The following is a 16,084-nucleotide window of genomic DNA, read 5'->3' on the forward strand; positions in this document are numbered from 1 at the left end:
GGGTGGTGAGAAGACTTACCAAACATTTTCCCCTTTAAGAAGGTGCCCCTTTAAGGGAGGGAGTTGGGGGGGGGGGGAAAGCTCCGCGTCCTCGACAATCGATTGGTCGCGTCCGGGTCCCTCATCCAAACACAGAGAGAAAAGCAGCGCCGTAGTATCTGGCCAATCTAACCTGATGGCCGGAACTGACGCCCTCTCCCGCCCACCCAGTAGCCGATTGATATGGGCCTCGCCCAATGGTTGCTTGGGAATTGAAGGACACGCCCACTCACCGTGGGACTGCCAATCAATGTCGCGCCAAGGTGGGCGGGCAGCTTTGCGCTGTCATGTTCGGTTGATGGGAGGGAGCAGCGTCGTAGTAGCCGTCAATGGGAGGGGAGATTTCTGTCTTGTGAGGAGATTTAAAAAATATATATATTAACATTTGGAAAAACACTGTGGGATACCTTACTATTTAATCACCTTATTTTAAAAAAAGAGCACTGGAGTTGTCGCTACGGTGTGAGGTTTGAAATATGGAAGAAGGCTCTGGTGAAGGTGACATGTTTACAGTTGAGCACGAGCTGAAGAACGGTAAGAGCGCGAGCCTGGCCCGGGCGCTGCGCTATAACGGGATTTTAACCCAGGACACCACATTTCCCATCCCCATCAGCAGCATGATGATTGCAAAAAAAAAAAGCATGCATGGCGACTAATGCACCTTTGGCAACCTATTGCATTAGGGGGGAAAAAAAACCTTTTATTTTCTGCGTAGACTCGAAAGTTTGCAGCTGCAAAAAAAAAAATGCACCGTTTGAAATAAATGCAACCTGGGATGCTTGCAGGAAAAAGAAAAATCATTGGGTTAAAGAAAAGACAATCAAAGTTTTTTTTTGCAATTGGGGTGTGAATTGTGTTGTCTTATTTTCGGTCGCCGCTTTACGGCTGAGACTGTGACCCTGTATTCGATGCCATTGCTATACTTTGGCATATCTGCATGTCATTTTTGCTTCTTTTTAAAAATATATATGAGTTTGCAAAGGGGGTGTGTTGTACCCGCACTTGCATGGTAATTTTGCGTGGTCTGTCTTTCTGATGTTCAGTTGTATTGAAACTCGTAGCAACTGTCCTGCGCATAAGAGAATTTTGCTAATGCTCTTTTTTTTTTGGGTAATCTTTCCGGGGGTGGAGAAAGGAGATAAGCCGCAGTTGCTTTTAGTGCTGGGATTAATAATGATGGACCCCAAAGGTATTTGGAGATTTTTAAATACCTTCCCCCTCCCTCCCTGGTCTGAATTTTGTACTTGTTACATTTACACCGTCTGCTAGTGCATCATTTCTGACAACTGTCAAATAACGTTCATTTTTACTGGTAGGATGTATCCAAACAAATGTGTGTGTGTTGCATGCCAAGAACGATGCTAGATTTCCTTATTTACTTTATTATGAAACAGCATCGCATATTTTTTTTTAAAACTAGGACCACAAAGTCCTTCTAGAAACAGATTAACTTGATAACGCAGCTATTGCATTTGAAAAATCTGGCGGGAGTATTTTCTCATCAGCTAGTCGTAAGTAAAAACACTTGTCTATTTTCCCTTTTGCCACAATTGAAGCTCGTTTCTGTTGGGGGAAAAAATCTATTGCATTTGCGAAGCTGTAAAATAAGTGGGAGGAGACGAGAGTTAGACTGAACAGACAGTGATGTACAGTAGTGGGAGCAGTTAACACCTCCATTAATGCCATGGCATTGAAAAGACCTGGCGCAATTATCTAACACTGCTACACAATTGTGCAGAGATGGATTTTTTTTTTATTTTGGCAAAGGATATATTTCTAGAATGTATTTTTGATTTAATGACAAGCAGAGGAAGAAAAAGCACCTTTGAGAAGTGTGTCTGATATATATATTCTCCAATTTCTTCCAGTGTCACATTTCATTGTAGTCTATCAGACCTTTGCTGTAATGTTTCTTCGTATTGTGTTGAGAATAGTGCGTTTGAAAGAAAAAGATTTGCCCTTCTATAGGGCCTTTCATGACCTTTGAGATATCCCAAAGCGTAATCTGGAAGTGTAATTACTGTTGTAATTTAAGAAACATGGCAGCCAATCTTTGCACAGGAAGGTCCCACAATGACCAATAATGACCAGAGAATCTGCTTTCGTGATATTGAATAAATATTTACCAGGCCACTGGGAGAACTCTCCTGATGTTCAAAATAGTGCTCCGGGATCTTTTACTTCACACTTAGACGGCAGAAGGGCCTCAGTTTAACATCTCATGCAAAAGGAAGCATGTTTGACAGCTTAGAACTCGCTCAGTCCCACACTGAAGTGTCAGCCAAGATTTCGTGCTTCAGTTTCTGGTGTGGGGCTTGAACCCATGACCTAACTTGGAAGTGAATGTGCTAACACTAAGTAGGCAGTCATACGTTGGAAATCCCAGGATGGCTACTGTGGAAAAAGGATATGCCCCTTGCGTTAGGGATTATTCTGAGTTTGAGGCTCAGGCACATTGGCACATAACTTACTGTCAATACTGCAAGAGTGGAGTAAGAACTTTCAAGCACAAGCTTTGTTCCTACCCAGGTTACGCATGAATGAAAGCTTTACGTTGTACTTTAAATGGTGCCACCTGACAGAGGATGTTAGGGAAGACTTCTTTTGGCCTCTTTTTAACCTTCTAACAATTTCATACAACACGAGTAGATTCAACGAAGTATTTGGCCACTGCTCAGATCAATAACCCATGCTAAGCTTAAGTATATTAAGCACAAATTTATCAAAGCATTTTTAAGCTTTGATTGTAATTATGGTAACTGAACAAGTGTTAAAACAAACTGTTGTGATGCAAACTTAGTTTCTCAAAAGCAGCTCCTCGGTATTTAATCTTTGTTATATAATATGGTATGTGTGCAGAAAGCAATAGTTCTGTTGGGAGTTTGTACAACTAGGTACCACATTTCTTTTTAGTGGCGCAGTGTTTAGCACCACAGCCTCACAGCTCCAGGGACCCGGGTTCGATTCTGGGTACTACCTGTGTGGAGTTTGCAAGTTCTCCCTGTGACCGTGTGGGTTTTCGCCGGGTGCTCCGGTTTCCTCCCACAGCCAAAGACTTGCAGATTGATAGGTAAATTGGCCATTATAAATTGCCCCTAGTGTAGGTAGGTGGTAGGGAATATGGGATTACTGTAGGGTTAGTATAAATGGGTGGTTGTTGGTCGGCACAGACTCGGTGGGCCGAAGGGCCTGTTTCAGTGCTGTATAAATAAATAACTGATATTGGTGAAGACCTAATCTGCACAACGCAGGACACCAGCAAGGTTGATAAAAGTGTTGTCCAAGTGGGTGGAACTGTACTAGCTTGATTTCATGTTTATCTAATTGAAGTTAGAGAATGACTTGCAAAGTCTTCTCTTTCCACTCTTGCTCTGTTACCTCGGGGGTTCCACAAGGATCTATTCTTGGCCCCCTTCCATTTCTCAACTATATGCTACCCCTCAACAGTATCATCCAAAAATACATCAGGTTCCACATGTATGCCGATGACATTCTGCTCTATCTCACCACAACCTCCTTGGGCCCTTCAGCTATCTCTGATTTGTCACACTGTATGTCTGAAATCCAATATTGGATGAGCAAAAATTTTCTCCAACTAAATATTGGAAAGGCTGAAGCCATTGTCTTTGGTCCCCACCACAAATTCTTTTCTCAGTTCACTGTTTCAATCCCTGATAACCGTCTTAGCTGAGTTTTATTTGACCTTGGGTTGAGTTTCTGATCACGTGTGCACCATCACCAGGACTGTACCTCTATAACATCGCTCGACTCCGACCTTCCCTCAGCTCATCTGTTGCTGAAATCCTCATCCACGTCTTTGCTGCCTCTAGATTTGACTATTCCAATGTTCTCTTGGCCAGCCTCCCATCTTCCACCCTACATAAACTTGTACTCATGCAAAATTCTGCAGGGCATACCTTAACTCGCTCCAAATCTCATTTCATCCATCACCCGACTTTCACTGGCTCCCCATCTGACAAAGTCTTAAGGGAGGTGTGGAGAAAAAGAGTGATTAGGAGATGGTGCGATGAGTCTTAATTTCAATGCAGTTATACGCCGAGGGGAATATGTGGGATGGAGTATTTGCAATTTAGGAGGAACACAGAAGACAGTTCTGAAGTCCAGTGCTTGTAAAAATCATAGAATGGTTAAAACACAGAAGGAGGCCATTCTGCCAATCTTGTCTGTGCCAGCTCTCTGCAATAGCAACTGATGTAGTTTTTTTTTCTCTTTGGATAATCCCGTTCTCTTTTGAAGGTCTCGATTGAATCTGCCTCCATGACTTCAAAACTGAGAAAAATTGTGACGGGCAGAAAGAACATGGGGGGAGGCTAGAAGTGAGAGGTAGTAATGTATCAGAGGACAGTCTTTTATGTATCGAGTCCGGGAGTGCAAGATACTCTTCAGACATGGGAGTAATATTCAATCCACTGTGAACCTGGATTTTATAGCATTAAGATTTGTCAAGGGGGTTCAGGGTAGGTGGGGAAAGAAGTATTTGGGAAAAAAAGATGGAACCAAAGCTTTTTGGAGTCCATGAGCAGTGAAGGAGATGTGGGAGTGCCATTTGAGGTCAGAGGGGATAGTGATCCCAAGAATGTCAGTGGGCAAATGAGCACCAGGATGGAACCATGAAAGATGAGCGATGGTAGGTGTTAATAGGACCTACTAGGGACCTGAAAGAACTGCAGCCTTGATTAGCTGATCACATCTCTATACTGTTTGCAAAACCCAAATTTGTGTCCTTGAAGAATTTAAATGAGCAACTACACTCTCCCATTGACTGCACTTTGATAGAATGTAGTTTTCTGGATGCCTATCCTGCTATGGCTTAAAGAGTAAACAAGTAATTACTTGCTACAGCAGTTTTTAAATTTGGGGTGATTGTATACATTTACACAGTTATTAAATACAGCCCCTGCTGGCTTCAGTTTTAAATTATATGGCGATGAGCTTGCAGTAGGTAGCTTCTGATGTAGAGTCCTTTAATAGGAGTTGCTATTTTACTAAATAATTACTAGGCACTAGCCAGCGGAAAAGCCCCTGGGAAGGACAGCATTACCCCTGAAATAATCAAGAGTGTCAAGCCTGCTATACTCTCAGCACTACATGAACTGCTATGCCTGTGCTGGGACGAGGGAGCAGTACCTAAGGACATGCGCGATGCCAATATCATCACCCTCAATAAAAACAAAGGTGACCACGGTGACTGCAACAACTACCGTGGAATCTCCCTGCTCAGCATAGTGAGGAAAGTCTTTGTTCGAGTCGCTCTAAACAGGTTCCAGAAGCTGGCCGAGCGCGTCTACCCTGAGGCACAGTGTGGCTTTCGTGCAGAGAGATCGACTGTTGACATGCTGTTCTCCCTTCGCCAGATACAGGAGAAATGCTGCGAACAACAGATGCCCCTCTACATTGCTTTCATTGATCTCACCAAAGCCTTTGACCTCGTCAGCAGACGTGGTCTCTTCAGACTACTAGAAAAGATTGGATGTCCACCAAAGCTACTAAGTATCATCACCTCATTCCATGACAATATGAAAGGCACAATTCAACATGGTGGCTCCTCATCAGAGCCCTTTCCTATCCTGAGTGGCGTGAAACAGGGCTGTGTTCTCGCACCCACACTTCTTGGGATTTTCTTCTCCCTGCTGCTTTCACATGCGTTCAAGTCTTCTGAAGAAGGAATTTTCCTCCACACAAGATCAGGGGGCGGGTTTTTCAACCTTGCCCGTCTAAGAGCGAAGTCCAAAGTACGGAAAGTCCTCATCAGAGAACTCCTCTTTGCTGACGATGCTGCTTTAACATCTCACACTGAAGAATGCCTGCAGAGTCTCATCGACAGGTTTGCGGCTGCCTGCAATGAATTTGGCTTCATCAGCCTCAAGAAAACGAACATCATGGGGCAGGACGTCAGAAATGCTCCATCGATCAATATTGGCGACCACACTCTGGAAGTGGTTCAAGAGTTCACCTACCTAGGCTCAACTATCACCAGTAACCTGTCTCTGGATGCAGAAATCAACAAGCGCATGGGAAAGGCTTCCACTGCTATGTCCAGACTGGCCAAGAGAGTGTGGGGAAAATGGCGCACTGACACGGAACACAAAAGTCCGAGTGTATCAAGCCTGTGTCCTCAGTACCTTGCTCTATGGCAGCGAGGCCTGGACAATGTATGTCAGCCAAGAGCGACGTCTCAATTCATTCCATCTTCGCTGCCTCCGGAGAATACTTGGCATCAGGTGGCAGGACCGTATCTCCAACACAGAAGTCCTCGAGGCGGCCAACATCCCCATCTTATACACACTACTGTGTCAGCGGCGCTTGAGATGGCTTGGCCATGTGAGCCGCATGGAAGATGGCAGGATCCCCAAAGACACATTGTACAGCGAGCTCGCCACTGGTATCAGACCCACCAGCCGTCCATGTCTGCGCTTTAAAGACGCCTGCAAATGCGACATGAAGTCCTGTGACATTGATCACAAGTCATGGGAGTCAGTTGCCAGCGTTCGCCAGAGCTGGCGGGCAGCCATAAAGGCGGGGCTAAAGTGTGGCGAATCGAAGAGACTTAGCAGTTGGCAGGAAAAAGACAGAGGCGCAAGGGGAGAGCCAACTGTGTAACAGCCCCGACAAACAGGCTCTTCCACAGGTGCTGCAGAAAAATTTGTCACTCTAGAATTGGTCTTTATAGCCACTCCAGGCGCTGCTCCACACACCACTGACCACCTCCAGGCGCTTACCCATTGTCTCTCGAGATAAGGAGGCCAAAGCAGACTCGGCACTAACACTTATTTCAAAGTAGAGATGGTGACTTTTATTGATAAATAAATGTTATCTAAATACTTCTATTTTCTGCTCATTTGAAACTGCTTGAATTGCTTCAGGAAAGATGAAGATCATGTTAATTTAGTGAAGCAAAGCTGAATTATGAATGTCTTGATGGGTATACTGAGATTCATTCATGGGATGTGGGCATCGTTGTAAGTCCCATCCCTAATTGCTCAAGAAAATGGAGGTGAGCTGTCTTCTTGACCAACTCGGTGGCTTGCTCGGCCATTTCAGAGGGCAGAGCTAAGTGATCCCATAACCAATGGATCAGATCTAAGCTCTGCACATCCAGCCATGAATGGTGGTGGATCATTAAATAACTAACTGGAGGAGGTAGCTCCACAAATATCCCCATTTTTAATGATGGGGGAGCCCAGCACATCAATGCAAAAAAGGTAAGGCAGCATTTGCAACAATCTTCAGCCAGAAGGGCCGGGTGGATGATCCATCTCGATCTCCTTTTGAAGTCCTCAGCATCACAGATGCCAGACTTCAGCCAATTCGATTCACCCCGTGTGATAAAAGAAACAACTGAAGGCATGGGATACTGCAAAGGCTATGGGCCCTGACAATATTCCGGCAATAGTGTTCCAAAACTTGCCACGTCCCTAGCCAAGCTGTTCCAGTACTGGCATCTACCCTGCAATGTGGAAAATTGCCCAGGTATGTCCTGTACACAAAAAGCAGGACAAGCCCAATCCGGCCAATTACCGCTCCATCAGCCTACTCTTAATCATCAGTAAAGTGATGGAAGGTATCATCGACAGTGCTATCGAGCAGCAGTTGCTTAGCAATAACCAGCTTGGTGACACTCAGTTTGGGTTCTGCCAGGGCCACTCAGCTCCTGAGCTCATTACAGCCTTGGTTCCAACATGGACAAAAGAGACAAATTCAAAGAGGTGAGGTGAGAGTGACTGCCCTTGACGTCAAGGCAGCATTTGACCGAATATGGCATCAAGGATCCCCAGGAAAACTGAAGTCAGTGGGAATCGTGGAAAACTCTTCACTGGTTGGAGTCATACCTAGCACAAAGGAAGATGGTATTGTTTGTTGAAGGTCCATCATCTTCAGCTCCAGGACATCACTGCAGGAGTTCCTCAGGGTAGTGTCCAAGGCCCAACCATCTTCAGCTGCTTCATCAATGACTTTCCTTCAATCATAAGGTCAAAGTGGGGATGTTTGCTGATGATTGTGCAATGTTCAGTACCATTCGCGACTCCTCAGATGCTGAAGCAGTGTAGAAATGCAGCAAGACCTGGACAATATCCAGGCTTGGGCTGATAAGTGGCAAGTAACATTGGCGCCACACAAGTGCCAGGCAATGACCATCTCCAACAAGAGAAAATCTAACCATCTCTCCTTGACATTCGGTGGCATTACGATTGCTGAATCCCCCACTATCAACATCCTAGGGGTTACCATTGACCAGAAGCTGAACTGGAGTAGCCATATAAATACCGTGGCTACAAGAGCAGGTCAGAGGCTGGGAATCCTGTGGCGTATGAAATGTTCACCTGTGGAGTAACTCACCTGTCTCCCCGAAGCCTGTCCACCATCTACAAGGCACAAGTCAGGAGTGTGATGGAATACTCTCCACTTGCCTGGATGCAGCTGCAACAACACTCAAGAAGCTCGACGCCATCCAGAACAAAGCAGCCCGCTTGATTGGCACCCCGTTCACAAATATTCACTCCCTCCAGCACTGATACACAGTGGCAGCAGTGTGTACCATCTACATGATGCACTGCAGCAAAGCACCAAGACTCCTTAGACAGCACCTTCCAAACCCGAGACCTCTACCAACTAGAAGGACATGGGCAGTAAATGCATGGGAACACCACCATCTGCAAATCCCTCCAAGCCACACTCCATCCTGACTTGGAACTATATCGCTGTTCCTTCACTGACGCTGGGTCAAAATCCTGGAACTCTCTTCCTAACAGCATTGTGGGTGTTCCTGCCTCACATGGACTGCAGCGGTTCAAGAAGGCAGCTCACCACCACCTTCTCAAGGGCAATTAGGGATGGGCAATAAATGCTGGCTTAGTCAGCGACACCCACATCCCATGAATTAATAAAAAAAAAGTGAAGGGTCTGGAGTCACATATGCCAGAGTGAGCAAGAATGGCAGATTTTCTTCCCTAAAGGATGTTAGTGAGAATAATTCGATAGTTTCATGGCCGCAATTAATGATATGAGCTTTCTATTCCAAATTTATTTACCAGTTGAACTTAGTTTCCCCAGTGTGGTGGGATTTGAACTCATCTGCAGATTACTAGTCCAGTAATATAACCACTATGCTACTGTCCCCCTATACCTCTATGGAATGTTTTAAAAAAAAAACCTTAAAAGTGTAATGTTGGTCCACCAGCATGTCTGCAGTGGTTTGTTTGAAGGCAGCTTGCAAAAACAATTGGCATGATAATATTTATCATGGGTATGACCCTGTAAGATCTTTGGTATTGGTGCCTGTTATCAGTTTGAATTTTTACACATATGAACAAACTTAATAATCGCAGACCATTAAGTCATTATAGGAATAAAATAAACAAGCAACCTTGGATAATCCATGTAGTACAGTGGCTTGTTCCCTGTAGATTCAGAGGATAGTTGAGTACGTGACATTACCACTGACTAATTGTTAATTTGTGTAGCGATTGTGTTTAGTTGTATGCAGATGGTGGATGGTGTTAAACATCAGCAAGCTTGTTATAGAAGGATAGGGCTGGAGCCTATATTGACTCAGTTTCACATTTATTGTGCAGAATAAAAGGATGATAAACATGCTCTTCACACACATCCCTCTCCCAGTCCCAGTGAGTGTCTGCTTTTAAGTGCTCAACAAAACCCAATTAACTCCCTTCACCTACATATAATCACACAATTAACAGATTCCTTTCTGTCTCTTGCAATACAACTTGTATTAACATGCTCAATATTTCAAAATAAATGAAAATTAAATTCCATATTGGGCACAAAGGCACATGTGAGACGTCACTCATCCACCTCCAACAATTTCTTTGCACTCTCATTTCTCTGTGAAACAATCATATCTGCTGACTTACATCTATCCATTTAAGTTTGGAGATTTCCTTTCTCTCTAGCATTTGTTTCAATCCAGCGAGGTCAATACATAGTCTTTTCTCACTTACGCTTTTTGTAGAGTTTACATTGTCTCACCAAAAACAGAACAGTCAATGGGTATCCTATCTTCAGGATACCCTTGTTCAGAATTTCGCCCAAAATATTTGACAAATAGAACCCCGTGTCCACTGTCTCCACAAGACCCAGTGTTTCTGCAGCTAACGTGCTTTTAACAACCCATTTTAATTTCTTAGCTTCCCAAGCTGAAGGACAACATTTCGCATTTTCACCCATCAGAAATATTATGAAGCCAGCTACACTCTAATACCAATCAGCAAGATTAGTTTCTGAAGCATCACTAAAAATTATTAGCTTTGTGTTTTTTGGGTCACCTAAGGATGGGAACTTCAGTACACATTTCTCCATATTTAGTTTTTTTTCAATGTTTTATTTGCCCTTAAAAACATTCTCAACTTTTGGATGTTTCATCATCGTGCTCCAGCACATCTAAAATATCAGGCCTTGTCTGAGAGCCCAACCAGTTTAATTGACCCACCAGGCTTCGCAATTGCTCAATCTCTGCTTTAGATTCTGCGTTCACCTAATACGATTAACAGGGATGGGAGTAACACTCACTAAGTAGGATTGTTGATTCAAACTTCTTCCAGATTTATTCTGCTTAATATCTAAACCAATATATTTAAAGGCCCCCAAAGCCTGACTCCCAATCTTAAATTCTGCCTTAACCTTAGTAACATATTTCTAAAAATCTGCAGTGCCACCCCATAAGAAAATCAATGTGCATCATTAAGATGCCTGAAAGTGTCCCTTTATGATACCAGTAAAACATCGCAGGATCTGCTTTTAGTTGAACACAACCAGTTTTCAACAAAACAGATCTCACTGAGAAATACCACACCCTGGAAGCATGATTAAGGCAATAGACCACATTTGTTCAGTTTCCATAATTTTCTTTCTGTATCTGCTGCCTCTTTAGGTGGTTTCAGATACACCTCTCTCTGAAAAGTATCACCTTGCAGAAATGCAGCTTTTATGTCAATGGATCTACATTCCCATAAATATGTGGCTAAAAGAGCCAAAAGGATTTTAAAAATTACTTTTCCAGCTGTGGGAGTGTCTACTCTAACATCGGTATCCCCCAATCGCTCTTCAAAACCCCTCGCTACTAGCCTCGCTTTAGCCTTATAAGTTCCATCGGGAAGAATTTTTTCAGCACAAATCCATTGATGTGACAAGGCTGGCTGTCCCCTATCTGGTACCTTAGAATAGACTCCAAACTCTAATTCCTTATGTTTTGCTTCTCTTATAGTTTATCCTCAAATCTATTAGCAGCCACTAAAACTTCATGATCATGAGGACTTCTGCTTCTAGTTCTATTCTGAGACTGCTCTCTAGCCTTAGTTTCATTGTGTAATCTGTTCATACTACAGCACTTTCTTGTCTTTTGGAGTACTGCTAGAAGATCTCCCTCACCCTTTATCGGAGACTGTTTCTCCACTGCGTGATCGCTTCTTTACGCAAGAGTAACTTCCTGACCCACTATCAAAACTTGCACTACGCTTTCTTACCCTCCACTCTTATCACCACGTTCTGCCAGTCCATGGCTCTGGCTTCTTGGCCATCATCTTGAACATTTAACTAATATATTAGATTTTCCTGCACACCCCACAATTGTTGCATCCTTCCATTTATCAGACCCCTCTGGAATATATGTCACCCAGGTGCCTATTCGAGGCAATTAGCCTTTGGATGCACTAACTCTTTCCTGAGCATCATGATCGGTTACATTACTATCCAACTCTTGACCTACCTTTGCCTCAGGACCTTCATCACAAAACACGAGTATTTGAGGTACAAGGTTCCTCTGTTCCCCCTATCAGCTGCTCACATTGAGATTTTGTAATCAACCCTGATTAATCGTGAAGAATGAACCGTAACAGTTTGATTTCCATGCTTGATAACTACTGTCTTACCATCCCGACCGATTACCTTACCAGGGCCCTTCCATTCCCTATAGCTCTCTCTTACAATATACAAAATCTCCTTAATTAAATTCTGCCTCATATGGCCTTATACGATGCCTTGAGGTCTGCGAATTTTCTTAGAGACCTCAGCCTGGATGAAAGCCCATCTCCCCGCATGTAAAGCATTCAGATGTGTAGAAAAAAATGGAACTAATTGTAGTACCTTCTAGAGCAGGAGGACTGTCGCACAGTACAGAAGGCAATTTGGGATTCCGCCCATAGACCAATTGATGGGGACAATATCCTCCAGCCATCTGAAGTGAATTCTTTGCATGAACCGCCCATGATAGGGCAGTTGTCAACTTGCAGTTTGGCTGGTCAGCCTAGATTTTATGTAACATTTCACCAACCACTGCATGATTCTTGTCTTTGTCCCATACCTTTTAAATCCATGGCAACTACCTCGTTAGTCACGTGCCAATGGAAGATGGACGTGATGGTGTCCTCTGATACTTTTTACAAATCTCTATTATCCTCGTATACTGTCCGTCAATCACACCTGCATCTTTTAGTAGGGTTTTTAATCTCTGACAAGGGTGAGCAAATTGCCTGTGCAACTTTAAGACAATTTGCCTTTTATCTCTGATTCGTAACGCCTGATGCCATCAACACTTCGAACACTGTGACTAGAAATATCAGGTTTTGTTAACGGGATACAATAATGCCCCGACTGGATAAATTGCAAATTCACTGGCTTCCCAAAAACAATTGCCTTATGCTCCATATCAAGTTTCATCTGTGCCTTTTTCATTTGAAGGCTCACTTAAGAGTAAAGGTATCTCACTGGAGACTACATCAGTACTGATAAAGTGGCTTACCCCGGCTATTTTACTTGGGATTACTACTCTGTTCAGTGACTTCAATGTGTAGTCATCACCAAACCTAAAGCTGGTAATACTTTTATACTCCTTAACCTTGCATCAATCCTCACTACTGAGTGAATCCAGCTAACACTTTAATCAATCAGTTCCACATACTGTCGAGGTACAAGCACTATCTAGTACTGCTCAGTTGAACAAATCAGCAATTGACACATTCATCACAGGACTAAAACTCCTTGTGACTAGTACAATTCCTTCAGATCCATCAATATTTTCCTCTCTGCTTCCGAATTTTCTGCGTCGTGTTATTTTGAAGACTTTGCCCCTCCGCTTCGGGCAGTTCATTGCGTAGTGATACTTTGAGTCACATCTGAAACACCTATTAACTGTTCCTTGGGCATTCCTGGGATTCATTCGCCTTTGATTGCTGTTCCAACCCTGTCTTCCTTTGTAATATTCAGACCTGCTAAAGGTGCTTTCATCCTCATTCCTCCTGTTTTTAATTCTTCCATTGTACTTAGGCCTGCTTCCAGTTCCTGGATTATTTCTAAATCTTGTAAACATTGAGTCCTCCATTCTTTGTGTCACCTCAGAGTGAGCTGCTTGTTCTACCAGGACTGCAGGAAATGACTGCTTCCCCTGGAATTTTTTTTAAGGACGCGAACGTTTGGTCCAACGGGGAGTCTTTGTCCAAGAACCGAACCCCAGTTAGAACCAGGAGCCTGCCCATATGCAACACTCTAGCACAACCTAGCAATTTAAAAGCTAGCACTGAACCAGGGATCTCCAAATTGAATTTCCTCACTCTTTTATACAGTCTGTTAAATTCCATGATATATTCCTCCATTGAATAACCATTTGTTTTCCAAAATCTGACCATGCCTCATATGTATGCAATAGGTCATCTTTCTTGTAAATTTCATCCAAAAATCCTAACAGAAGATCCAACCCTTCATTAGTATCCAACTGACAAGCATCCAGTTCAGAAAACACTTTACTTCTGATTTTACTTTTGGTAGGAAGTGACAACGTCAAGGCCATATCTTGTTTCCTTTTTGGCAGAAATGTAACCTGTGTTCACATATCCACTTCATTCTTCCACTGGTCATATGGTTCAGACTCCGAAAACATCAGATGGTAATCATATCCTGACAATTTGCGCTTGTTTTCTGCCATATTTTTCACAATGTCCCTTGAGGCTTTAGCTTTCTATCGTCAAAAAAAAATCCTATTTTCCAGCCTTCAGCTTTAGGCAACCATCCTCTGCTACCATGTTAAACTCCAGAAAGCTTATTATAGAAGGATAAGGCTGGAGCCTATATTTACTCAGTTTTACATTTATTGTACAGAGTAAAAGGATTACAAGCATGTAGCTCTTCAGACAAATCCCTCTCTCAGTCCCAGTGAGTGTCTGCTTTTAAGCGCTCAACTAAAACCCCAATTAACTCCCTTCACCTACATATAATCATATATTGGCCATCAACAGGGATCACTTGTGCTCAATAGGAACAGACTGAAACTTTGGTTGTTGGGTTAGAAGGTGTATGTTTGTAATGTGTATCTCTGTAAATTAATGCTTATGGAAGTCTGTAAAGATTAGCTGATTCTATTCTTCACCCCCTGGCTTTCTGAAATATATTATAGCAGCAGAGGATGATTGCCTAAAGGTGAAGGTTGGAAACTAAGACTTTTTTTTGTCAGACAAAAAACCAAAATCCTAATAGCCATTGTCAAAGATGACAGAAAGCAAGTGTAAATTGATGGGGTATTCTATATTCCTATATTCTCGGAGTCTGATCCATATGACAATGGAAGAATGAAGTGGATATGTCGATATGGGTTACATCCCTACCAAAGAGAAAATAAAATAGGTTTTGGCATTGTTGCTTCCTACAAGAAGTATACTCAGAAGTGTTTTGTGAGATGGTTGTCCATCAGTTGGATAGGGAAGAAGGTTTGGACCTTATATTTGATTGAGTTCTTGGATGAAGTCTCCAAGATGATCTGTTAAATGCCTATGAGGCATGGTCAGAATTTGATAGATTTTGGAAACCAGATGCCATTCTATGAAAGAATATGTCATGGAGTTTAACATTGAATTTTGTCAAGCTTTTATACAATTTGAGGATCCCTGGATCAGTACTAGCATTTAAGTTACTGGATTGTACTAATCCAATGACTACTGCCTAATAAAATTTATTCCTGGCAAAACAGTATTTTCCTTCAGTCTTCAGGTAACAAATGAGACATTCTGCGGTGACACAAAGAATGATTACCAGATTTTGAAAGGTACCGGAAGCAGACGTCAATACAACAGAAGGATTAAAGACAGGCAGAATGAGGATGAAAGCACATTTAGCAGATCTGGCTATTACTGCAGAAGACAAAATTGAAACAAAAATAATGGGTGAATGAATCTCAGGAATGCCCAAGGAATAGGTGCTTCAAGTGCGATTCGATGCATCATTATCTGGTGAACTGTCCAAAATGAAGAGGTAGGGTCCTCGAAATGTCACATAACCAAGAGAATGCTGAGGAAAAGGATGAAGATAATGATGAATCTGAACAAATTATATTGATCACAAGGAGTTTTAGTCCTGTGCTGAATGCGTTTAGTCACGGACCTTTTTAACTGCAGTCCTAGATCGTGCTTGTACTTCAGTATGTGGGATGGATTGGTTAAAATGTTAACTTGATTCACAAAGTAGTGAGGATCAACACCAGGCTAAGGAATATAAAAGTACTACTTGCATTAGGTTTGGCGATAACAACACTTTGAGGTCATTAAAGAGAGTTGTAATTTGATGTAAAATAGCTGGAGCAAGCCATTCTGTAAGTGCTGATGTAATCTCTAATGCAATACCTGTGTTGTTGAATAAACCTATGAAAAAAGCACAAATGAAACTTGACATGGAACATGATAAAGTGATTTTTTTTTGGAAAGTCAGTTGATCTGCAGTTTATCCAGTCAAGATATTATTGTGTCCCCTTAACAAAAACTGATGTTTCTCATCCGTGGGTTAGACCGGCATTACTGGCAGCAGGTGATAAGAATCAGAGAAGAAAATTGTCTTTAAATTACATAGACAATTTGCTCACCCTACTTGTGAAAGGTTAAAAAATCCTGCTAAAAGATGCAGGTGTAGTTTATGAAGAATATACAGGGCTCATAGAAGAGTTTAGTGAGAGTTGTGAAATTTGCAAGATTTGGAAGATGCCACCACGTCCTATTGTAAGTCTTCCATTGGCATGTGACTAATGAGGTAG

At 42.6% G+C, this 16,084-nt stretch overlaps 1 protein-coding gene across 2 annotated transcripts in view; it reads left to right on the forward strand.

Annotated features, from left to right (window-relative positions):
- The first annotated feature begins 334 nt into the window (after nucleotides 1-334).
- The window catches only part of rps6ka5 (ribosomal protein S6 kinase, polypeptide 5), a 292,559-nt gene continuing 276,809 nt past the window's right edge, over nucleotides 335-16,084 (forward strand). For both annotated transcript variants that reach the window (XM_068038562.1, XM_068038563.1), the window contains exon 1: nucleotides 335-573. In XM_068038562.1, the coding sequence (XP_067894663.1) occupies nucleotides 516-573 (58 nt within the window). In that variant the 5' untranslated portion in view covers nucleotides 335-515. The remainder of the gene's footprint in view (nucleotides 574-16,084) is intronic.

This window comes from Heterodontus francisci, chromosome 9 (genome assembly GCF_036365525.1).
Source record: "Heterodontus francisci isolate sHetFra1 chromosome 9, sHetFra1.hap1, whole genome shotgun sequence".
Lineage (NCBI taxonomy): Eukaryota > Metazoa > Chordata > Chondrichthyes > Heterodontiformes > Heterodontidae > Heterodontus > Heterodontus francisci.